The sequence below is a fragment of the Schistocerca serialis genome, chromosome 2, assembly GCF_023864345.2.
Source record: "Schistocerca serialis cubense isolate TAMUIC-IGC-003099 chromosome 2, iqSchSeri2.2, whole genome shotgun sequence".
In the NCBI taxonomy this organism is placed as follows: Eukaryota; Metazoa; Arthropoda; class Insecta; order Orthoptera; family Acrididae; genus Schistocerca; species Schistocerca serialis.
Window position 1 is genome coordinate 682,348,017 of NC_064639.1, and position 25,328 is coordinate 682,373,344.

The window sequence follows — 25,328 nt, forward strand, 5'->3', positions numbered from 1 at the left end:
CACAAATCACTTGCACTGTCTCAAAAAGAAATACATAGATACAGTGACACCCAGGAAAAATTTGGCAACTCAGTGAATGTTGATTGATTCTCAGGACTGGACCTGAATTATCTGAATAAATTCACTAGATCCTTACGTGTAATTTTGATGCAATATTTTGAACAATCCTTGCATAATAAGTGACAGTGAGTCACAAAACTGAATTATTTTGCTGCAAGAACATTAATTTGTGAGTAAATTACAATTTCTTTCATCTTTTAGTTTTTGAGACCTCCTGCCTCAGGAATAGTAGTGGCAGAACATTTTAGGGGAAATTTGGATAATATTTCACATAAATTTACTAGTCATGCTGTAGTATTAGGTTGGGTATTAGGATGGGTAGTAGGGACAGGGGAACCATTTGAAATTGTATTAAATGCCTTTTCCAAATATCGCCTTGAGCAGTTGCGCAGAGAACTGATTAATGACAAACAGACTCAAACTTTACGACTCAGTTATGTAAAAACTTTTAATAAGAGTTTTCACACACAAAATTTGGAGGCATTACTTTTCAGCATGCCCTCACACATAGATTATGCGAAGGTACTTGCCCCTCTTCTAGCAGCTGTGTACTATAGGTATCTGGATGAGCAAAGTGTTCCTGACAATTAGGAAAAAACCACATGTTATTCCTGTTTTCAAGAAGGGTTGTCAAACAGATGCACAAAACAACGTAGATCAGTTGTAGAATTTTGGAACATGTTTTATGCTCACATATTGTGACAAAACTCTACCATCTGGTGAGCAAGATGTATGAGACAGGCGAAATACCCTCAGACTTCAAGAAGAATATAATAATTCCAATCCCAAAGAAAGCAACTGTTGACAGATGTGAAAATTATCGAACTATCAGTTTAATAAGTCACAGCTGCAAAATACTAACGTGAATTCTTTACACACGAATGGAAAAACTGATAGAAGACGACCTCGGCAAAGATCAGTTTGGATTCCGTAGAAATGTTGGAACACGTGAGGCAATACCGATCCTACGACTTATCTTAGAAGGAAGATTAAGGAAAGGCAAACCTACATTTCTAGCATTTGTACACTTAGAGAAAGCTTTTGACAATGTTGATTGGAATACTCTCTTTCAAATTCTGAAGGTGGCAGGGGTAAAATACAGGGAGCGAAAGGCTATTTACAATTTGTACAGAAACCAGATGGCAGTTATAAGAGTCGAGGGGCATGAAAGGGAAGCAGTGGTTGGGAAGGGAGTGAGACAGGGTTGTAGCCTATCCCCGATGTTATTCAATCTGTATATTCAGCAAGCAATAAAGGAAACAAAAGAAAAGTTCGGAATAGGTATTAAAATCCATGGAGAAGAAATAAAAACTTTGAGGTTCACCGATGACATTGTAATTCTGTCAGAGACAGCAAAGGACCTGGTAGAGCAGTTGAACGGAATGGACAGTGTCTTGAAAGGAGGGTATAAGATGAACAAAGGCAAAATGAGGATAATGGAATGTAGTCAAATTAAGTCGGGTGATGCTGAGAGAATTAGATAAGGAAATGAGACAGTTAAAGTAGTAAAGGAGCTTTGCTATTTGGGGAGCAAAATAACTGATGATGGTCGAAGTAGAGAGGATATAAAATGTAGACTGGCAATGGCAAGGAAAGCGGTTCTGAAGAAGAAAAATTTGTTAACATCGGGTATAGATTTAAGTGACAGGAAGTCGTTTCTGAAAGTATTTGTATGGAGTTTAGCCATGTATGGAAGTGAAACGTGGACGATAAATAGTTTACACAAGACGAGAATAGAAGCTTTAGAAATGTGATGCTACAGAAGAATGCTGAAGATTACATGGGTAGATCACATAACTAATGAGGAAGTATTGAACAGAATTGGGGAGAAGAGGAGCTTGTGGCACCACTTGACTAGAAGAAGGGATCGGATGGTAGGACAAGTTCTGTGACATTGCGGGATCATCAATTTAGTATTGGAGGGCAGTGTGGAGGGTAAAAATCGTAGAGGGAGACCGAGAGATGAATACACCAAGCAGATTCAGAAGGATGTAGGTTGCAGTAAGTACTGGGAGATGAAGAAGCTTGCACAGGATAGAGTAGCATGGAGAGCTCCATCAAACCAGTTTCAGGACTGAAGACAACAACATTGTGACATTCCTTGAGACCGAAAACCTTCTCTGTATGAATCAACATGGGCTCCATAAACAGCGATCATGTGAAACCCAGCTCACTCTACAAGACTAAGAAGACTGTAGATACCAGTGCTCAAGCAGATGTCATGTTCCCTGACTTCCATAAGGCATTTAATACATTTCTGCACAGCCATCTAATGAACAAAATACAAGAATGCAGAATATCAGACCAACTGCGAGACTGGATTGAAGAGCTTCTAGGAACCAGAACACAGCATGTCATTTTCAATGGAGAGAAGTCTTCAGACATAAAAGTCACTTCAGATGTACCCAAGGGTGTCTTATAGGTCTAGTACTCTTCACAGTATATATAAATGACATAGTAGGCATCAGAAGGTCCACGAGGCTTTTTTGCAGATTACTATGTTTCATACAGTGAAGATGCAACACTACAAAATTTTAGGAAGACCAGCAAAGGACCAACACTTGGTGTAGGGAGCAGCAATTGACCCTCAGCATAAACAAATGGAACATATTGCATAGCCATAGGCAGAAAGACCCATTACTGTATAACTACACGATAGCAGAACAATCACTGGAAGCTGTTACTTCCACGGAATATCTAGGAGTACGTGTACGGAGGGATTTAAAATGCAAAGACCACATAAAACTAATCGCAGAAAAGGCCGATGCCATACTGAGATTCATGTAGTTCACCCACAAAAGCGATATTCGTAGCTTACAGTACCCTCATATGACCAATACTGGTGCTATTGCTTGTCAGTATGGGATCCATGCCAGATATGGCTGATTGAGGAAATAGGGAATTGAATCATCACTGAAGAATAAAGCTGTTTGTTGTACAGATGTATGTAATAAAGATAATATGAGGTGTCCACTCTAGAACCTCTTGTACACCACTCACTACATTTGCTCCGCTGTAAAGTTTGTTATCAACAATCGATCACAGTTTAATAACAACAGTAACATTCATAAAAATAACAGTAGAACAAGAAATGATTTAACCTATCCCTCACTCAGCCTTGCCGTGACGCAAAAAGGAGTGAGGTATTCAGTCATAAAAACTTCGATCACCTATCCAGAAACAAAGAATTTAACTGGCAAAAAAATTAGCTACAAACACAAACTGAAATCGTGTGTGTGTGTGTGTGTGTGTGTGTGTGTGTGTGTGTGTGTGTGTGTGTGTGTGTGTGTGGGCGCGCGCGCGCATGTCGGGAGGGAGGGAGGGGGACGGAGAGGGAGGGAGGGAGGGAGGGAGGGAGGGAGGGAGGGAGGGAGGGAGGGGGACGGAGAGGGAGGTTGCATATGGGAAAGCGGGGGAAGACTGACAAAGTTAAGTATAAAATATTGTATGGATGATGAAAGATTACCTTCATATATTCTTTGACACATTTGACATGCTAAACATCTCACACACATAAAATGAACAAAGGTGTCTGTACATAAATAAAAGCCGGCCGGGGTGGCCGAGTGGTTCTAGGCGCTACAATCTGGAACCGCGCGACCGCTATGGTCGCAAGTTCGAATCCTGCATCGGGCATTGATGTTTGTGACGTCCTTAGGATATTTAGGTTTAAGTAGTTCTAAGTTCTAGGGGACTGATGACCTCAGAAGTTACGTCCCATAGTGCTCAGAGCCATTTGAACCAATCTGAACATAAATAAAAACAAAAAGGGTTCATTTACAGTCACACCTCCAATACATGAAACACCATATATGCTGTGGCACCAGAAGCTAATGATTGTGAGTTCCAGACAGACTGGCCAAAGCACAGTCCAACACCAGACCTCCACGTCCAACTGGGAAGAACAGCATCATTCACAGAGGCCAGAACAATGATAACCATCAAAAATCAGACACCACATCTCTGGCAAGCCACTACATCATCAGAAAACAAGCTTCCTTGGTAATCAACACAAATGCCAAAAGTTACCATCACTCATTGTCAACATTCTTGTACTGCGCCAGCAGTGAAATTCCACCACACGTACGTTCCTACCAAAATCACCTTTGCATTTGCTCCCTCTGTTGTAATGCACAGTGTCTTCATGAATAAATACTTAAAGTTACATACCAAACTCATTTTGTAATGAGCTGTTGCCATTTTCCAGACTCATGTATAGCTGTGTATCTTGGACATTATCACCATGACATCATGAAGTTTATGAGCACTTTAACCGACAAAAAGATACATCTTGAACATTAAGTGGGAGGACTGTAACCGACACTGTAGTTCTAGAGAAAGTGCATCTAAACAGCATTGGAGAACCATTACTGCTCATCAACTGAGGCGCTTGATTGTTGCACGAGTGATACTAGGCTTCCCTGCCAAATCTTTTATGGTGAACTCTGCTCTGGCAGTAGACCTCTTGGAGTCCCTCCTATGGGCTTTAAGGACTAGCTGAAACACATAATGAAAACAACTGGTGTAAATATACAAAGATAGAAAGACTGTGCTGTGGACTGCTTACTGTGGAGGAACACTACATCCACTTCTGTCCACTTGTTTGACGAAGAACGCCACAAACATGAAGAGGCCAAGTGACAAGCAACAAAGCTCTGTCAATTACAAACCCACCTTCCTTCTACCATTCAGTGCAATTTGGGTGGGGACATGTTTCATGCTAGTCATTGGAACACATTTATATGCTGAGTTGAAATACTCACTCTATGCAGGAAGAAGTTACGCATATTCAGAATCAAGCTGCAGCTGACAACGGCAACGATGAAAAAGAGAAAGAGCAAGTATTATTGGACAAAGCATATATTTGCATCATTACAACAAAACTCACAAACCTACATGATATGTCACTTCATTTGCAATTGTAATTGTAACTTTATTAACCACCAGAATGCTCGGGTATTGTGAGTGTAAAAAGGTTTAATGTAGACTAAAACCTACCTCATGTGATGCTGCCCAGCCCAAGGACATTACAGTCTCAAGGGCATCATTTAACGATAAGTTTGTGAGACAGTTTTTCCTCAGCCAATTTTGATTCAAAAATTGTAATTTTGTTTGCGACATCCTTTAACATTTCTATGTCATCTCATATTTCCAGTAACTTCCTGTAGATGGTATTACTACAACCAGTCTACAAAACGGCACCTACAACTGAGATGCATTCCAAGCAAAGAGGAGTTACTGAATTTCTTACAGCAAAAAACCAGATCACCAAGAAATGTTCATAGGCATTTACAGAATGTCTAAGGAGATAAGTCAGCAGATAAAAGTATGCCAAGTCACTGAGCGAAGCATCTCTTGTTATCAGAACAAAGAGAAGAAAATCTGTCTGTTCTCCCGCACGCAGGGTAGTTGCACACAGCTGTGAAGCCTGTAATGTTGCAATGTGCAAGGTGATCAATGAACAACAATCAAGCAACTCAATGCTGAAACACTGCCCACTGGGCTCTTTGGAGCCTAAATGAAGAGCATAGAGGGGAAAGAAGGAACATCTGTGCCAAACTGCTTGCTCGTTATGAGGCTTAGGGTAACAATTTATAATGTTGACACAGATGATGAAACATGGATTCACCACTTTGAGGCTGAAGCAAAACAACAGTCCTTACGAGTGGCACCATGCAACATCCACTTCAAAGAAGAAGTTTAAAAGCATACCCTCAGCTGGTAAAGTCATGGCTACAGTTTCTGGGACTCTGAAGGGGTTATTCTGTTTTATGTCCTCCCTCACGAACAAATGATGAACTCCAAACTGTACTGTGAGATTCTTAGGAAGCTCTACTCCAGACTCTATTGTGAGAATCTTAGGAAACCGAAGAAACAATTACAGCACATTCATGGCCACAAAAAAAGTGAACACACTTCTCCGATGATAACGCAAGGCAACACACAAGTATGTGCATCTAAGAAGAGATCCCAAAATTTTGGAGGATTGTTCTTCCTCATCCATCCTACAGCCCGGATTTCGTCATGTTCTAACTTCCATCACTCTGGCCCACTGATGGACTCTGCGGGCAGCACTACAGCAATGATGGGGAACTTATTAATGCACCAAGAGCTTGGCTGAGATGCAGACCTATAAAATGGTATTGTCACAGCATACAGGCTCTCACATTAAGGGGGTATGCTGAAAAATAGGGTTTTATAGCCAAAGAATTGGGGAACAATATGAAGTATTTAAATCGGCCTGCTTTGAGGAAGAAAGTGTTGTATTACTTACTGAATGATCCTTGTGCAATTACTCCAGTACTGTTTTATTCTTTATGGACATTACTACAGCATAAGTAAGAGATTTGTAAAGTTTAGGGCCACATTTCAGTTTATAACATATATGACAGTTGTTGTATTTGAAAGATATATTTGTTCTAAATGCTTGATTTTGGGACTTTATTCAATGACCTACACTTTTCTCGCTTAAGGAACAGATTGTGCTACACAACTTTTGATGTACCTTGCACCAGCTAGTTGGTGTACATACAGGGTGTTACAAAAAGGTACGGCCAAACTTTCAGGAAACATTCCTCACACACAACGAAAGAAAATATGTTATGTGGACATGTGTCCGGAAACGCTTACTTTCCATGTTAGAGCTCATTTAATTACTTCTCTTCAAATCACATTAATCATGGAATGGAAACACACAGCAACAGAACGTACCAGCGTGACTTCAAACACTTTGTTACAGGAAATGTTCAAAATGTCATCCGTTAGTGAGGACACACGCATCCACCCTCCGTTGCATGTAATCCCTGATGCGCTGATGCAGCCCTGGAGAATGGCTTATTGTATCACAGCCGTCCACAATACGAGCATGAAGAGTCTCTACATTTGGTACCGGGGTTGTGTAGACAAGAGCTTTCAAATGCCCCCATAAATGAAAGTCAAGAGGGTTGAGGTCAGGAGAGCGTGGAGGCCATGGAATTGGCCCGCCTCTACCAATCCATTGGTCACCGAATCTGTTGTTGAGAAGCGTACGAACACTTCGACTGGAATGTGCAGGAGCTCCATCGGGCATGAACCACATGTTGTGTCGTACTTGTAAAGGCACATGTTCTAGCAGCACAGGTAGAGTATCCCGTATGAAATCATGATAACATGCTCCATTGAGCGTAGGTGGAAGAACATGGGGCCCAATCGAGACATCACCAACAATGCCTGCCCAAACGTTCACAGAAAATCTGTGTTGATGACGTGATTGCACAATTGCATGTGGATTCTCGTCAGCCCACACATGTTGATTGTGAAAATTTACAATTTGATCACGTTGGAATGAAGCCTCATCTGTAAAGAGAACATTTGCACTGAAATGAGGATTGACACATTGTTGGATGAACCATTCGCAGAAGTGTACCCGTGGAGGCCAATCAGCTGCTAATCGTGCCTGCACACACTGTACATGGTACGGAAACAACTGGTTCTCCCGTAGCACTCTTCGTACAGTGACGTGGTCAACGTTACCTTGTACGGCAGCAACTTCTGTGACGCTGACATTAGGGTTATCGTCAACTGCACGAAGAATTGCCTCGTCCATTGCAGGTGTCCTCATCGTTCTAGGTCTTCCCCAGTCGCGAGTCATAGGCTGGAATGTTCCGTGCTCCCTAAGACGCTGATCAATTGCTTCGAACGTCTTCCTGTCGGGACACCTTCGTTCTGGAAATTTGTCTTGATACAAACTTACCGCGCCACGGCTATTGCCCCGTGCTAATCCATACATCAAATGGGCATCTGCCAACTCCGCATTTGTAAACATTGCACTGACTGCAAAACCATATTCATGATGAACACTAACCTGTTGATGCTACGTACTGATGTGCTTGATGCTAGTACTGTAGAGCAATGAGTCGCATGCCAACACATGCACCGAAGTCAACATTACCTTCCTTCAATTGGGCCAACTGGCGGTGAATCGAGGAAGTACAGTACATACTGCCGAAACTAAAATGAGCTCTAACATGGTAATTATGCGTTTCTGGACACATAACATATTTTCTTTATTTGTGTGTGAGGAATGTTTCCTAAAAGTTTGGCCGTACCTTTTTGTAACACCCTGTATAGAGGGGTCCAGAAAAATGTAGACACTCTTTAATAGTCCATATTAAGGGAACAATAGACATACTATTAAAAATCTTGCATGGGGGGAGGGGAGGCTATTTTGTGTGTTCAAAGTACCCCCAACCAGTGTTGATGATGCTGAACTGTTGACCGAACTACAGCTGCCAGTGTGATAGCTGCACAGGACACCTTGACGGTTTCTCGTAGCTTGTTCAGTATAGCTCCAAATACTTCTCAGGTGCCAGATAAAATCTATGACTGCAGAATACGAGGATACACCTCACAAGTTATGGTACTTTCAAAGAAGAATGGGCCACCAAACTGCGTGATGACAGACTACACCAACACAGATTAATGTGTTTCTCCACATGAACTTGATTTTCAGGAGACCAGTACATGCAATTGTTGCCGATCAGTTGGAATTGCACCTTGTCGGACCAAATAATCATCCCTGCAAACCATTCATCCTCATGAAGCTTGCCTTCAAACCACTTGCAGTACTCCATCTTTCGATCTGGGTTGTCCTCATTCACAGCGTGCAGAGATCTTGGAATGTACACTTTCCACTATGCAGCCTTCAGAATTCATCACATACTTGATCAGCTTAACCTGCTTTCATATGCAACCTGCTTCACAGCATGAAATGCTTGAGTACAAGCACCTAGTAATATTTCGCTAGTTTGATATTCATGTTAACATTTGTCTAGCTGAAGACTTATTTCTGCACCTATATGCTTACCGACACCATTTCACCAATGAAGAGGTTATTTATGCATATTTCTTGTTAGGCCTCACAGTCATAATTGATTCCTTGTTGAGTTGTCACTGTCTATCTAACACTATAAATGTGAATGTTTAAGTCACTAGAAGAGAATACTCTGGCTATTATATCTGTAGTAGAAAACGTCTCTTCCTTTTGTCAGTTTAACCATATAAAGAAAATTGACAATAACTGCTATGCTTAACACTTTCAGATCTCTGGCTACGACTGTGGACATTACTATCTAGTGTACATTAGCTGCAACAAAAATATTTTTCCTCAATGGAAACCTCATCTACACATCTGTGAATGTTCAGTCTTTTCATCATGCTTGTCTTTTTAAGTATGAATTTTTATTAGCCCTACATGCTCCTGTTATTCTGAAATCCACTACATAGCTTGTCCATTCTGTACATTGGTCTGCTTGGCAGATGTAACTACCAAAATGGTGGCTAAGGCCTTCAAACACATTTAGTATTTTGTTTTGGTAACTAGGATCACTTCTCCTTAAGTAGATCGCTGTCAACAAAATACTTTAGCATTCAGACAAAGTTGGTGATTGAAATTTCATGAGAAGATCCCGCCACAAGAAGAAACGCCTTTGTTTTGATGATGCGCATCCTGTATCATGTCCGTGACACTTGCTCCTCAATTTCTCAATAATACAAAACATTGTGCACTTTGAACTTTCTCGATGAACTCCATTAACCCTATCTGGCAAGGATCCCACACAGCACAGCAGTAATCAAAAAGACGAGGACAAGTGTAGTGTTGACAGTAGATCTGTTGCATCTTCTAAGTCTTCTACCAATAAAACAGTCTTTGGTTTCCTCACAGCATTTTCTAAGTGTTTTTTTCCAATTTAAGTTGTTCATAATTGTAATTTCTAGATATTTAGTTGAATTTACGGCCTTTAAATTTGATTAACTTATAATGTAGGCCTAATTGAAGTTTAGTGGATTCCTTTGAGCACTCATGTTAAATGACCAGGTCTGTAACTTCATGTCCTCTTATTTATGCAGATTAGTAAACTGCTGCAAATTAAGGAGGAGCACATGACACAGCTTCACATGAAAGCTAATGACAGATTGGAATGCGTGCACAAAACCATAAAAAAAATGCTATCGTAATATACTCATGGATGAATATTGAATATAATCTGGAGGCAAATACAACAAAGTAACATTGCTGCCACTGCTAAACAAATACAATTAAGTCAGGAGGTGTGAAAATTCCTTGATTTGAAGTTGGAGACTGAATGTTATTAAAATTTGTCCACTGAAATTGGTAGAACGAAGCAATGGGATAGGTCTTTTGTAATATCCCATTTAGCCTATCCAGTTAACACTGAACTGAAGCTGGACGAGTCTAAGATAACTGTGCATTTAACAGATTACAGCAGTATTGCAGGAGCCATGAAGCCAGGCCTTCTGGAGTCACCAAGACCCAGTGCACAGTTAGTAGATACCTGCCACAAGCACCCAAACCATGTCAGAAACTACCACTAATCCATGTTTATCGATGTAACAGCTTGATGTCAGCTCCACCTCATTATTTATGTTTAAAGATTAATAAATAGATACATCTTTTACTCTGATGTTAAATTATAATTTCATGTCTAGTACACGTTTCACAAGTTGTGTTCTGTCATTTGGTCACAGCTTGAGTGAGCTGGACACAGGAGCCTACTGCCGTTCGTATTATGAGATACAGGATTATTCCAACTGATTTTCAGGGTTTTTGTGCTCCCCACCCCCCTTTTGAGTTAATGGAAACACACTATTATTATAAAAGTCTAGTTCTGCATTGATTGTAATTGCCTAAATTACTGTCAGATGGCAATAATAGCAATATTTTGGCAGTATTTACAAAAGGCAGCTAGTGGTCAGGAGAAAGCAATCTGTACTCTTAAGTATTATCAACATCAGTCCTTCGCCATAGCCCAGTCCCATTTAAGAACAAAATACAGGAAAGACCTTCTCTCCAACAACTCTAAATTTGTGGTCACAACTTGTTTATATGAAAGGTGAAGCACTGGGAATGTCAATTTATTCATGTAGCACTAAGAAATCAGGTGCAAGAGACAGTAGGGAACTGAATGTACCTCAAACAACATTATGGCACATGTTACAAAGGTGCCTAAAGTTAAAGCTTATAACTGCGTCAAATTTTAGCAGATACTGACAAAATCCTATGTTTGAAATTTACATTTGCACTGCAAGAACATCTGGAAGAAGACAGTTTTCTGTGATAAACTAGTTATCAGCACTGAAGAAAACTACCATGTGAATGGAATGGTGAATATACATATTTTTCACATTTGCGGAGCAGAAAACCATCATTGTTGAGTGGAACACGTTTGTGACCTGCCTTGCCTCCCTGCCACCTTCCAAAGAGAATGTGTGCTGTTGTGAAGAAAAGGTCTATAGACTTTTCTTCACTGAAGAGACATCATCAAGGCTGTTGTACCATATGGATTCTCCCATGCTAACTAATTGTCTCCCTTTTTGATAGGTGGCAGCAGTATTTAAATCACCTTTACGCCAATTTCCTCTGTTACTGCATTAAACTGTATTCAAACCAAGACCACCAGGGCAACCAATGATGGATTAACAGATCTCTCCAATACTGACAAATACAGAAACGGAGCCAACCTTGTACCATTATTTGTATCAATAGTAACAATATAAATGCCTAGTACATTAATTTTATTACTGAGTTCGGCAAATTCATGTCGATAGGCAGATGATAAGAGTGATGCCTGTCATGACTGTATGCCAATTCTTAAAGAATTTCATTTAACTGTTGGCCCATATTACCATAATGAAACATACTTGTGGTTTTTCTGGATTTGCAAACTGTCATCATCTGGCACTTAAGAAGTGTAATACATTAAATATTAATCAACTGAGAATAGTTAAACATGCCAATCACTGGATCTTCCTTGTGAAGAAGAGTTTATAGGCAATCCTGTACATAGGGCACTGATACCTAGCAGTAACCTCATACGTTGCGGCCTGATGTTGGCAAAGCTATGTCTGCATTCTATGACACGCCTGAAAATAGGCACACTGTCCACACTTTTCGCCCTGACGCAGGTATTGTGTGTCAAAAGTCAAGGAAAATGAAAAGCAGTTTAACAAAGATTTCTTATTTTTAGTTTTTACCTGAACGAAAAACAACCGAAGCAACACTTCGGGCCGCTTCTGACAATACGTAGCGGCAATCAGTAGCCTGAACATTCGCGAGTCTGTGGAGCTGAACTTCCGGACACAACAGCACCGCCGAAGGCTCATTCAAGCCAGCTACAATAACAATTCAGCGTTTATGGAGTATAAGAAAGAAACGTTACAAAGTACATCAGCGAAAAGCAACGGATAATTTACACTTTTCCAAACTTGCAGCAACTTTTTCTGGCAATCGCTGCAACCATGTTTCCGTTGTCATACTACACGTTACCAGTGTTATGTGAAGTCAATACTGTACACAACATTATTTCGCGGGAAATTTTTGACAGATGGGCACGTGACTCACGATAACCAATCGCATTGGGCAAATCACAGACCACGTGCGTCTCGCGGGTCCCGAGGAATCGCTTCATGACGTCATCAGAAAGGCTGAAAGCGTGACAGCGCTGCCTGGTGACTAGATCTGTAAACAACTCTGTTGACGTAAGTGACGTCATACGTTGGCTACAGCGTTTACACAGACTTGCCTTCAGCTGTTGTATTGGAATGTCAAGTCAATCCAGATTGTTTGAATGAAGCTTCCGTTAACAGAATTAAATGTAGAAAGAAGATTTGAATGCGAATAATCTGGATTATGGTGACATAATAATCCACAGCGTAGTCAAAGTTACATATGAGAGTCCAGGGTCTTACGTGATTGATTGAAGCCAACTGATAACAAATTATTGGTCGAAAGGCAGAGTGATTTATAGCATAACACATATTACGCATTGAGGACAAAGTGTCTAAATGTTTTTAACGCATTAATTTCAGCTTACTAATGTAGGCTAAATACCACTGAGACGTTTGCAGCACGAATTTGTATTTGAACCCATTCCAGCAGTAGCAAATGCGGAAAACAAAAATAAAATATGGTAAAGGATACGTAGTGGAACGCCCATTGCATTTTCCCAGTTTGTGTACGATAGCTGTACGTAATATGCATCAAAACACGTCGGATGCTTGTTCATTTTTTAATATGTTTTTTGGGGATGACCTAGTAGTTCAATTTTTTTTATTATGAGTAATGCTTTAAATGTGGTAAAGTGCATTTAAATATGCCACAAACAAATATTAGGCAAAGCCACACGCCTGTCTGTTACCACAACCTTTGTTACTCATTCGCTGTGTTCCACAACTGTCAACGAAATTATCGCTTTTCAACCTAATGTAGACCTCAGACTACGCTACAAATAAACTTATTACTCGAGCCAAGGTTTCTAGGGAAGGGGGCGAAATCCAGTATAGTGCTCCAGCCCAGATATGTGCTCTTGCTCAGTGTGTGTTACCGGTATGCTTAAATTTTGATCGTTGTTTTTCTGTAAACAAACAGCTATATTCCAGTCGCATCTTCCTGTATGTAGTTTCTCAAAAATCCAGTTTACGTGATATTTCGATAAAAAGACCTCAATGAGGGAATATTAATAGATCCAAGCAATACTGTCATCTCCAAATTGTAAGACTGCTGTAGATGCAAGTCACTTGATTGCCAGAGTGTATCAGTGGGACAAAACATTTCAAGTAAATTGAAGAAAATTTGAAGTAAATCACGAAGCTTTAGGTTAGTTCAACTATTACTTCGTAATGTAGTAGTCAGTCACAATTTTCTCCCGTATTTTGATGTATATACATACTACACAAGCAACCAAATGGTACCTTGTACCACTACAAATCACTTTCCTTTCTGTTCCACTTGCAAATAGAGAGAGGGAAGAAAGGCTATCTACCATACGAGCCCTGATTTCTCATGCCTTCTAAATTTTCTCAATAGTTGTATACAAAAAGAACATTCTTTTCCCTCCAGGCTTTCTCACATGTGTTTGCCAAGCAACTTCATAATACTCGCACATAGTTTGAAACTACTGGTAACCTATCTAGCATCCAACCTCTGAGTTGCTTCAATGTGTTGCTTAAATCTGACCTGCATCTCAAACATTGGAGCAGTACTCATGAATGTGTCACATGCGTCTTCTATACGGGCAGTCTAAGTGATCTTCCCCTCATTTCCAGTCACAAAACATATTCATCTTCCCAGAGGAAGGAAGTAATGGCCCTGAAAGCTAGAAATGGTTTTTTTGTAATTCAAGTGCTGTTTCTCTCATATTTCGTACAAAGCATTTCATAATTTTACAATGAGTATTGTCAGCTCTACATATAATGGCAACATTAAAATCCTATTAATTTGAACCTTAGTGTTAACCAGCATATGGATCCTTGAGTCGAAACATTACATTTCATTATAATTATAGGAGGAGAGGCTGATAAAATAATTTTTTGACTTTGTATTTTTTTTAATATCTTAGGATTTTCAGTGTTCTGCCTGATGTCTAGCAGCAACCTGTTAAAGACTTTCGATCAGAATGTGAAATTCCATTCTGAATCGTAGGCAGGGATGTATAGTCTACATGGACATTGTTTTTACTTCCAGTATTTTGCAAGTTCATTTCACTGAACAGAGTAAAATTACCCCTAATACGAGCAACAAATACTATTAGGGAGTAAATATGTTGACATGTAAGTAAAAGACTCCGAAGGGCCCTGAAGAGTCTTCTGTAAGAAGCTGCGTTATCGATTTTACACAATAATTTTACTCACATGGATCAAAAGTTCTGTTAACTTGCCACATCACATTTGAATAAAATCACAAGCTTTTCATAACAGCCTCCATCACCGTCACCAGTAATGGTACTGGTACATAATGGTATGGTGTACTGTAGCAGCACATTAAAAGTGTTTCAGTTGAATTGATTCTGCATTATTTCTCTTCCCCATGTCCTTGAAATTATTGCTACCAAGTTATGTTCTTGTACGGTAAACTAGTTTCCATATTATAACATGTTAAATATAGAAAGTGTAACTGTAAAAAGCAGTAGTTTTCTTTGATGACAATATCAGTTCCAGTGCACAACTGAATTTTAAAATCTGTCTTGTGGGCTTAAAATCCATTACTGCTGCTATCTTGTGCTGACAATGATATGACTTCCATAGAAATACCGAATTATTTCATTTGTAATACAGTTTCATAGTTTTTGTAGTTGCTCATGATCTTTCCACTTGCATGCAATGGATGTAGCATACGGAACTATCCTTGAATTTGGGGAGCAGTATTTTGTCATTTACATAAATCAACAAAAGAAAGTATCCCAGTACAAAGTCCTGGGTACCCTGTATTACATATCAGTAATGTTAGATCTGTGTGTGCCACTCGCCATTCTTAAGAGTGAAAACTGATTTGTGTTGGATGAGGTTTTATTAAACTGTAAACAATTATCAGCATAATTACCCAGCCGTTTTCCCAGAGTATTTACTACCTCTCTCTACAAGCAATTTATATAGATTAACTAAAGAAAAATATCTGTACTTTCAGATCGAGGTCTGTCTATATCTAAAATTATGTTTCCTTTCCCATGTATAGCTTATCGCTGACAGTTCAGTAACACCTTCAACACGTTAGGAATTACATCTTTGAGCACCAATTATTGCCACTTTTTGTAACATCACCATAAGGTTTAATATCCCTACTCAAAGATGAGCAGAAATTCTTTGTTAATGGGTGCATAATAAGATTCTTCTTTGGTATACCAGTGCTCAGTAAAACATGCTATTATGTCCAAATCATTGTGCTTATTTCCTAGGCTCGTAAAGTTTTAGAGGATGATCTTGGTTTGCAGGTTTCATTGTCTCCACATTTTACATTTTTTTTTTTTTTTTTTTTTTTTTTTTTTTTTTTTTTGTAACCGTAAATATCCTCACTAAGCAAATCAGATGTGCTTGTCAAACTAGGAATAGGAAACAAAAAAGCCACACATGTACAAACTAATAATAAAAGGAAAGATTCCAAAAGAGTTCCTGACAGCAAAATGTAAAACTTAATTGTTTTTGGGTATATTACTTACTTATATCCTTCATTCAAAAAAGTTAAGAAGGCTGTTAGTTTAGTGTCTTCAAGGCATAATGCTGTCTCATTGAGCATCGCAACAATCAAGTCTGAGATAGCAGTGTACTATGATACTACCTATGAAGAAATTGATGCACTGGATGTGAAGTGCACAGTTTGGCCTACCAAGCAGGTGTTCCAGAAGATGGCCCTGCACTGTTCTATACCATCATGAATATACCTACACATTAGTGATATATTCATCATTGACAGAAAATTGAATAATCGCATTTTTGCTTCAAGTTTCTGAAATGACAGTTGATGAGATCATATCTGAAGAGACAGCTATCAACCCCCACCCTTTCAGCATGAGGTAGGACTAGCAATTACCAGAATTCAGAAATGTGGATCTTGTAAACCTAGAGTTGCTCTAGGAAAACAAGAAAGATGTGACACATGTTCCAGATCAAAGATGAGAAAATAAAAGGTTGCTGTATTAGTTATAGCACACAAATATGCAGTGAATAAGAAGTGTGAAATGACTGTGTTCGCCGGCCAGGGTGGCCGAGCAGTTCTAGGTGCTACAGTCTGGAACCGCACCCACTGCGGTCGCAGGTTCGAATCCCCCCTTGGGCATGGATGTGTGTGATGCCCTTAGGTTAGTTAGGTTTACATAGTTCTAAGTTCTACGGGACTGATGACCTCAGAAGTTAAATCCTATAGTGCTCAGAGCCATTTGAACCAACCAATTTTTGACTGTGTTCAAAGCTATGTAGACTTGTTTAATTTCTGGTTTAAGTAATTTACATTATTTCATTGCTGTTTCCTGCTGTCATCCATTAATACCTGAATGTCAACAACTACTTTGTTACTTTAAAACCTTCAACATGTTCACTGTGGCTGACACAAAGGTCAATAAGAGCTACTAACACGGTGATTTTAAGTGTCATCTGCAGTGAATGTGCAAAACAAGAACATTTTTGCAATTTAATTGGAAGTCCTAATTCAGCTTCCTTTTTCAGGCATGTTTATTTTTAAATATTAAAAGTGATGAGAGTTTCATTACTAGACCACTAATTTTGAAATCTGGATGACATCATCCCAGCACTGCAACAAAATGTGCACCATACATAACAGGTTCAATGCAACCTCTCCTCTCCACAAATTTGCACCTCAGATGTGTTGTATGTCATGTAATACTACAGTTAATTTTCCATATATCTGAGCAAAACTGGTTCTTGCCTGTCCAAGTTTATCTCATCTAGGAATTGCACCTTTCCCTTAACTTTAGTGTGCCTTACAATAAAAGTTGTATGAAAAGTTTTCTGTGTAAATTACCTATTCTACACCTACAGCTAATGCTTGTGTAACGCAGTGTGCCATTCAGGTGGGTTTACTTGTGTGTCAATATAATTGTCAAGTTTGGTATGAAAGGGTTTCTTGAAATATATTCCCACATAATCTTTTTAATATCTATTCTCAGTTGCAAAATATATTACGCACTGTCAGTGCCATTTCAATGCAAAAATTTTAAGTCATGCTGGGGAATATACCAATAACACAGTTCCAGCACACCTCAGAAATTTGATTTTAGTTGCTTCAACCAATGAGAATTACGGACCAAGTCTTGCACTGTCCTGTTTTGAGTATTAACCTGTTGGCTGGCATGAAGGTGCCGGTGGTCACAGCAGAATGCTCTGCTGGGGCCAGCAGTGATATGGTAACAACCAGGTATCAGCAATTTTACACTTCAATCTTACTGAGGAAAAATATTTACTTATATTTGATATTCCTTGCCATTTCCAGACTATTTTCGGGTCTGCAGTATTTTTATTTAAATGTCTTACAAAACCAAATGATTTAATGACTACAAAGTTATTCATGAATTCAGTTATAGATACATATTTAACTGCATAAAAAATAATTCCCGAAACAGTAATCAGCATTCTATCTGTACAGATGCATATACTTCACACTCAAAGTTCCTAAATGCCTGCTTAACACATTGACTACCATGCTGCTCACAGCAGAGCAGGATACTTAATGTTGTATGCCTGACCTGGTGGTGAAACATCCATTACTAATCATGTCAGGGTCAAGAAATGCAGAAGATAATCTCTCAGGGAGTACTATAATATAAAAACGTAAAATTATTACTAAAAAGGCTATTTCCAATTATGTCTACTAAGCAAATTATGCTTTCAGTCACTGATTTCTTTTGCCATAACTGACTTGTGAACACACATGCCAGAGGATGGTAAATATTCATACTTTGAGAAGCAGCAAAGCCATTAGAAACAGCTATGTACATAGTCCAATTTTTGTTGAAATTATCACCTGGGTATTTTAATTAAATTTGGTCTACTATAAGCAACATGATAAAGGAATCAAAAGAAACACACACACACTGAATTAATTTCTTTATTAACAACGCTCAGATTTCCACATCAGCATAGAGGTACTAAGCTTGATGCGTTACTCGTTTTTTTTTACATGGCGAGTTTCCCCAGTAGGCCTATAAACCATGAAACAGACAAAAAGCTACTTCTTGCTGTCTTGTCTTCTTTGGATTTTCACTTCAGAAACTCTGAAACATCCATTACAAAAACAGATTACATCACTCACAAATCTGGATTCAGTCACTGCAATTCATACCTATTTGACTGTAAAAAATACTGACTATGATGAATGATGTAATTTTGAACATTCAAAAGTTTTCAAATGTGCAGGTTACTGACATTAGAATACAGTTACTACACAATTTTTGATCAGGAAAAAGTTACCATGATTGCAACTTAAATACCGAAGCCATTTGTTATGAGAATACGCCGTTACCACAAATAATCCACATAGATTCATTGAAAGAAACTTTACTGGGTAACGTAATGCATCAGAATACTCTAGGCACAAAGAATGAAATTTCTGTGGATTTACCATACACTTTACTTTTCTTGAGCATTATAAGATTAATAACGGAAGTTACTTACCGTCCATTATCTGGAATATAAACTATCCTTTTGTTAGAACTTCAAGTTTAACACATATATTTCGGAACGACACAACAACACATATAAGTCACAGAGTAAGTTGACAAGTAAGACATATGTACACGCTAGCATTCGAATGAGCACTGAGTCCCAGTCTAGCGGCCACTGCTCGGCTGGCCGTTTAGGTGGCGCAGCTGCTGCATGGCTGGCAGACAGCGCCGCATGTAGAGGACACGTGTAATTGCGCGGTGGCACTTTGAATGATCGGCGAGTCACAACACTTTTCTCCCCTTTGAAATTGTTGCACTGGTCTTGATGGAGGTGACCTGGAGATGGCTAACGTCCATATGCGTTGTTTGACTCGCCGTAAAGTCTCGAGGAGGAGGCTTCCCGTACGGACGGAAGTGTCCCCAATGATAATGGGTCGAGATGACAGGAGACGTAGGGGTCGAATCTGCTGGGGCCCCATCCACCAATCTGCCCGTTGCGGCAAGTCCAGTTGATATGACAGGAGACATGGGCGATGTGTCGGCATCCGTTGGAGGAGGAGGCAAGTAGATTTGCTCTGACAGAGGATGGTCCTCCGGTTCCTGCATGGGCACGTCTCCTGGTGGCGTCCGTTCTGGTGCTGGCATCGCGATGACGGTGAGAGGGCTGCGTTGTGAGTATTGAGAGATGCCAAGATCCCGAGCGTCAGGTAGAGCCGAAGGTGGTGTGGCGGCATTCGGAACAGGCGTTGCTGGCTCCCGAGGCCGAAGCTGGTCCGAATGACGCACTGCAACACCCGTGTCCGTCTGGATTTCATACAGGTGTTGGCCACGGTGTCTTTAGATGCAGCCCGGGCTCCATTTTGGCCGCCTGCCATATTCCCGTACCCAGACGAGGTTGTTGGCGGTGAACCGGCCAAGTGAAGGCACCCGCGGCCGTGAGGTGGAAGGCCGCAGAAGATGAAGTAGTCTGCGGGGCTGTCGGCCATGTAAGAGCTCAGCTGGGCTGTGGTCGCCCGTGGGGCTGAAACGGTAAGACGCCAGAAACTGGAGAAGCGCATCATCAGCAGCAGAAGAAGTCAGAAGTTTCCACATCTGAGCCTTAAATGTGTGGACCAGTCGTTCAGCCTCACCGTTGGATTGTCGATGGAACGGCGGGGCCGTGACATGCGTAACGCCATGACGAGCACAAAAATCCACAAATTTGGAAGAGGCAACATGAGTAGAGGGGAGGCCTTCCAAAGAAAAAATGCGGGCGAGAGCACTGGTGGTTGCCGCAGTGGCAGGCGACGTGCAACGGACAATGAAAGGAAAGTTAGAGTAGGCATCAATGACGAGTAGCCAATAAGTACCTAGAAAAGGTCCCGCGAAGTCAGCATGAATGCGCTCCCAGGGCTTCTCAGGCGAAGGCCACTGTGACAAAGATGACTTCGGGGCAGGGGCCTGTGATGCACAAGGGCCGCAGGTAGCGACCATGTGTGCTATTTCAGAGTCGATGCCAGGCCAATACACATGACGGCGCGCCAGAGATTTTGTGAGACACACCCCAGTGCCCTCGGTGAAGGAGGCGCAAGTCCGAAGCACGCAAAGACGCAGGTACCACAACACGCAGCGAAGCATTGTCAGTGGAGAGGAGGCTAACACCATCCCTAGCCGTGAGGCGGTAGCGCAAAGTGTAGTAGTTCCGCAACGGATCAGAAGTCTTCGCACGGGCGATCTGGCCAACCCTTCTGAATACAGCGTGAAACCCATGAGAGGGTAGGGTCAGAACCCGTAGCAGCCGCCAGCCTGTCCCCAGTGATGGGGAATCCATCCACAATCCACTGCTCGGCAACATCCAGGTGGAAACACAAAAGTTTGTCCCTATGGAATACCAGATCAGGACCCATGGGAAGGCGAGACAGTGCATCAGCATTCGCATGTTGAGCCGTCGGCCGGAAATGAATCTCATAATTGAAACGAGACAAGTAAAGAGCCCAACGCTGGAGGCGGTGTGCTGCCTTGTCGGGAAGTGACGTTGATGGATGAAACAGCAATGGGTTGTTCTGAACCGTCAGAAAAACGGTGCGCAAGGACTGCACCAACCCCGTATTGAGAGGCGTCTGTGGCAAGAACAAGGTGTTGGCCAGGTCGATAAGTAGCCAGGCACGGGGCCTGTTTCAGCATAGTCCTCAACTTCTGGAAAGCCGCTTCACATGACGCAGACCAGTGAAGAGGCACGTTTTTATGCAACAGGTGATGCAATGGCTGAGCCAGTGAAGCCACAGACGGTAAAAACTTGTGATAGTATGCTATTTTCCCCAAGAAGGCCTGCAGTTCCTTAACAGATGTAGGGCGAGGAAGGGCATCGATCGCAGCGACAGTTTGCTGAAGCAGACAACTACCATCCCGAGAGAGTTGAAACCCCAAGTACGTGATAGATGCCTGAAAAGATTGTGATTTCTGAAGATTACACTAAAGACCGGCAGTCTGTAAGACATGGAAAAGTGTGCGGAGATTTTGAAGATGTTCTTCAGTGGTGGAGCCAGTGACAACAGTGTCGTCCATGTAATTGATACACCCAGGGACAGGGAGCAATAATTGTTCCAAGAATCGCTGAAAGAGAGCAGGGGCGCTAGCAACCCCGAATGGCAAGCGTTGGTATTGATAGAGGCCGAAAGGCGTGTTAAGGACCAGAAATTGCCGGGAAGCAGCGTCGAGAGGAAGTTGATGATAAGATTCTGACAGGTCAGTTTTAGAAAAATATTGGCCTCCAGCAAGTTTAGTGAACAGTTCTTCAGGACGGGGCATAGGGTAAGTGTCGATGAGGCATTCAGCATTAGCTGTGGCTTTAAAATCGCCACAGAGACGAATATCACCATTTGGCTTAGCAACGACAACGACAGGAGAGGATCACTCACTGGAAGTGACAGGAAGCAAGACCCCTGAAGTAGTGAGACGATCCAGCTCCCGTTTTACCCAATCACGAATGGCCACAGGAACGGGCCGAGCCCAAAAAAACTTAGGCCGAGCAGTGGGTTTGAGCGTGATATGAGCTTCAAAGTCGTTTGCACGGCCTAACCCAGGAGAAAAAAGGGACGAAAATGTCGTCGACAAGGAATCCACTTGAGCATAAGGAATAGCATCAGAGACAATATTGACATAGTCATCTATGGAGAACCCAAAAACGCGAAAGGCATCGAAACCAAAAAGATTTTCTGCGTTGCTCTGGTCGACCACAAATATGGGAACAGTGCGAACGACAGATTTGTAAGATACCTCAGCATTAAACTGTCCCAAGAGAGAAATCTTCTGTTTATTGTACGTCCGTAATTGTCGAGTGACAGGGGACAGGAGTGGAGAACCCAGCTGAAGATAGGTCTGAGAATTAATTATAGTGGTAGCAGAACCGGTATCCACTTGCATGCGAACATCTCGACCAAGGATTTGGACAGGGAGGAATAACTTCCCTGAAAGGGAAGAAGTGCAATTGACAGACAACACAGAATCAGAATCAGCGTCATGTTCATGAACATCATGTATGCGGTCGGATTTGCAAACGGAAGACACATGACCTTTCTTTCTGCAATTGTGACACACGGCCCAACGTTGGGGACAATCCTCACGTGAATGTTTCGTAAAACACCGCGGACATGAAGGAAGTTGCCGGGGGTTTTGCTGCAGTTTCTTAGCGGGTTGTTTACGGCTAGGCCGAGGCTGCGCGTGGGAGCGCACTGCGGCCACGTCGGCCGGCGGGGACGCGCCGCACGCGTCGTCAACAGCGCACAGAGGTTGTATTTCCCCGACATCACCTCACGCCTCTTTTTGTGCCCCAGCGGCGCGAGAAATTTGAAAAGACTGCGCAATGGAGAGAACTTCATCTAGAGTCGGATTCGCCAACTGAAGGGCACGTTGAAGAACTTCTTTGTCGGGCGCCGACCGGATAATAGCATCCCGTACCATGGAATCGGCATAGGATTCTTTGTGAACGTCAGTAACAAATTGACACCTTCGACTGAGGCCGTGAAGTTCAGCAGCCCAAGCGCGGTAGGATTGATTCGGCTGTTTTTGACAACGATAAAAGGCAACACGAGAGGCTACCACATGCGTTTGCTCTTGAAAATAGACAGACAGAAGTGAGCACATTTCAGCAAAGGACAAAGACGCAGGATCCTTCAAAGGAGCCAATTGCAACAACAACCGATACATTTGAGGTGAAATCCAGGAAAGGAAGAGAGACTTACATGGTTGTTTGTCCGTGACATGAAATGCCAACAAGTGCTGTCGAAGACGTTTTTCATAATCAGACCAGTCTTCCGCCGTCTCGTCTTAAGGAGGAAAAGGAGGTATAGCCAACGACGAGAAACGCCCCGCATTTGACGCCGCTACGAAATCGCGAATCGCCGCTGTTAGAAGCGTTTGCTGTTCAAGGGGATTTTGCAATAGTTGCTCGACAGTAGCCGGTGAAAAGGAAAAATCCACTACCTCGTCGCCAATTGTTAGAGCTTCAAGTTTAACACATATATTTCGGAACGACACAACAACACATATAAGTCACAGAGTAAGTTGACAAGTAAGACATGTGTACACGCTAGCATTCGAATGAGCACTGAGTCCCAGTCTAGCGGCCGCTGCTCGGCTGGCCGCTTAGGAGGCGCAGCTGCTGCATGGCTGGCAGACAGCGCCGCACGTAGAGGACGCGCGTAATTGCGCGTTGGCACTTTGTATGATCGGCGAGTCACAATACCTTTCTCCTCTGCAAACATCTGCTTTTGCAGCAAGTATTATCAATTTTTTCTGTGATTGAAAAGCTTTAACGCACACAAATCACAAAACCCGCCATTATACACACACACCCACAAGGCATAAGCATGTCATGTTCAAAGAATATCCGCGTTTCGAAAACTACCAGTGATATTGGCTAGCGTGAGAGACGACGTCATGTCATGGTGTGACGTCATGATTCCTCGGGGCCCGCGAGACGCTTCTGGGCAGGACCATCAAAGCATACAGACAAGACCATAGACTACGGAGTACGTAAATCTATGGAGTGAGTATTGTTTACCGCGCATATTCTCAACATCAAGCCGGGTTAGTCACTTGATTTTGGGACGACTTTGCTGGTATGCAATTTGCGGTAATAGCAAAACTTGAATATTATACGTATTCGCCTTGTTTTAGATACGTCTCCGCATGTTTGAGTAACAGCTATGGTGCAATTTTGTCCTCGCTGCGCATGTAAATTTTATATGTAAAGAGAAGTCCTGAGATGAGGACCAGCTACTTTTCATAGGTATCTACAAGAAGTGTATAATTGTAAATGTCATATTGATATCAGGCACTTTATATATTGAAAAATATGGTGACAAGGTATTATGAAGTCTTGTACTGCAGAGATAATTTCCGCGTCTTTATGGCCATGTGTTTACGAGACAAGTCCTAGATAAATTTGCAAGTGTGTTTGAGTAAGCTGCCAGTGAGTGTATAAATACTGGTGCTATGTTCATATACAGATATAATTAACACATGACAGTATGATTAATTTCCTTGAGTGTAAGCAGGTTCTCAAACCCTTGTGCATGCCTAAGTATTTCTGAATGAGACATTTTCTGTTCAGTATCAGTGTAACGTAATTAATTAGAATAGATTCGACAGCATGAAAGTGCAATAGAAAACCTAAAAAAAGTATTGTTGATGTGACTTCTTTTATTTCTCCAAAATGTATTTTTAAAATTTTTATGTATTTTGTAATGTATTTTTTTGCGCGTAGTGTATGGTTTTACTTTTTTGATGAGATGGCAAGGAAATGTTATAGATATTTAACTTGTCTATAAAAAGTAAAATGGTAAATAAAGAAATGCTGGAAATAATAACGGACAAGCAGGTGCGCAAATAACTTAACGTATTTACTGTAAGATTTTCATTAGTTCCAAATGTGTTGTGTTTTTTTGGTTACACTTTGCCACCGTCTACAGTGTCATTGTAACATAAGTAATTAAAATAGAGATTCGACAATGTGAAAAAGTACAATAGAAATCGTTATTAAAGAAAGAAAGTTAAGTGCTATCTGAGCTATAATACTGCCACGAGGAGACATAATACCATTGCTTTTTACGTCTGTAAGCCAGTTTTAGTTTCCGGTATCGGATTGTTGAGATTTCTGTAAAACGCGTACATAAAGTTTCACGGTCCTTTTGGAGGTTATCTATTCGTAGCAGCGAAATAATAACACTCAGAATACGCTAAGCGTTATACGGGTTAAAATGCGTCATCCATTATACTGTTTGGGCAAGACCCTTGATAACGACTGGGCAACAGAACGACAGCAGCGCCCCTGGTGGCCCG

At 41.3% G+C, this 25,328-nt stretch overlaps 1 protein-coding gene across 2 annotated transcripts in view; it reads right to left on the reverse strand.

The window, feature by feature from the left end:
- Nucleotides 1-12,488, reverse strand: part of LOC126455665 (DNA repair protein XRCC3-like) — a 118,383-nt gene extending 105,895 nt beyond the window's left edge. For both annotated transcript variants that reach the window (XM_050091433.1, XM_050091432.1), the window contains exons 1-2: nt 12,313-12,488; nt 12,094-12,231 (exon numbers count right to left, since the gene is read on the reverse strand). In XM_050091433.1, the coding sequence (XP_049947390.1) occupies nt 12,094-12,231; nt 12,313-12,373 (199 nt within the window). In that variant the 5' untranslated portion in view covers nt 12,374-12,488. The remainder of the gene's footprint in view (nt 1-12,093; nt 12,232-12,312) is intronic.
- Between the last annotated feature and the right edge of the window lie 12,840 nt (nt 12,489-25,328).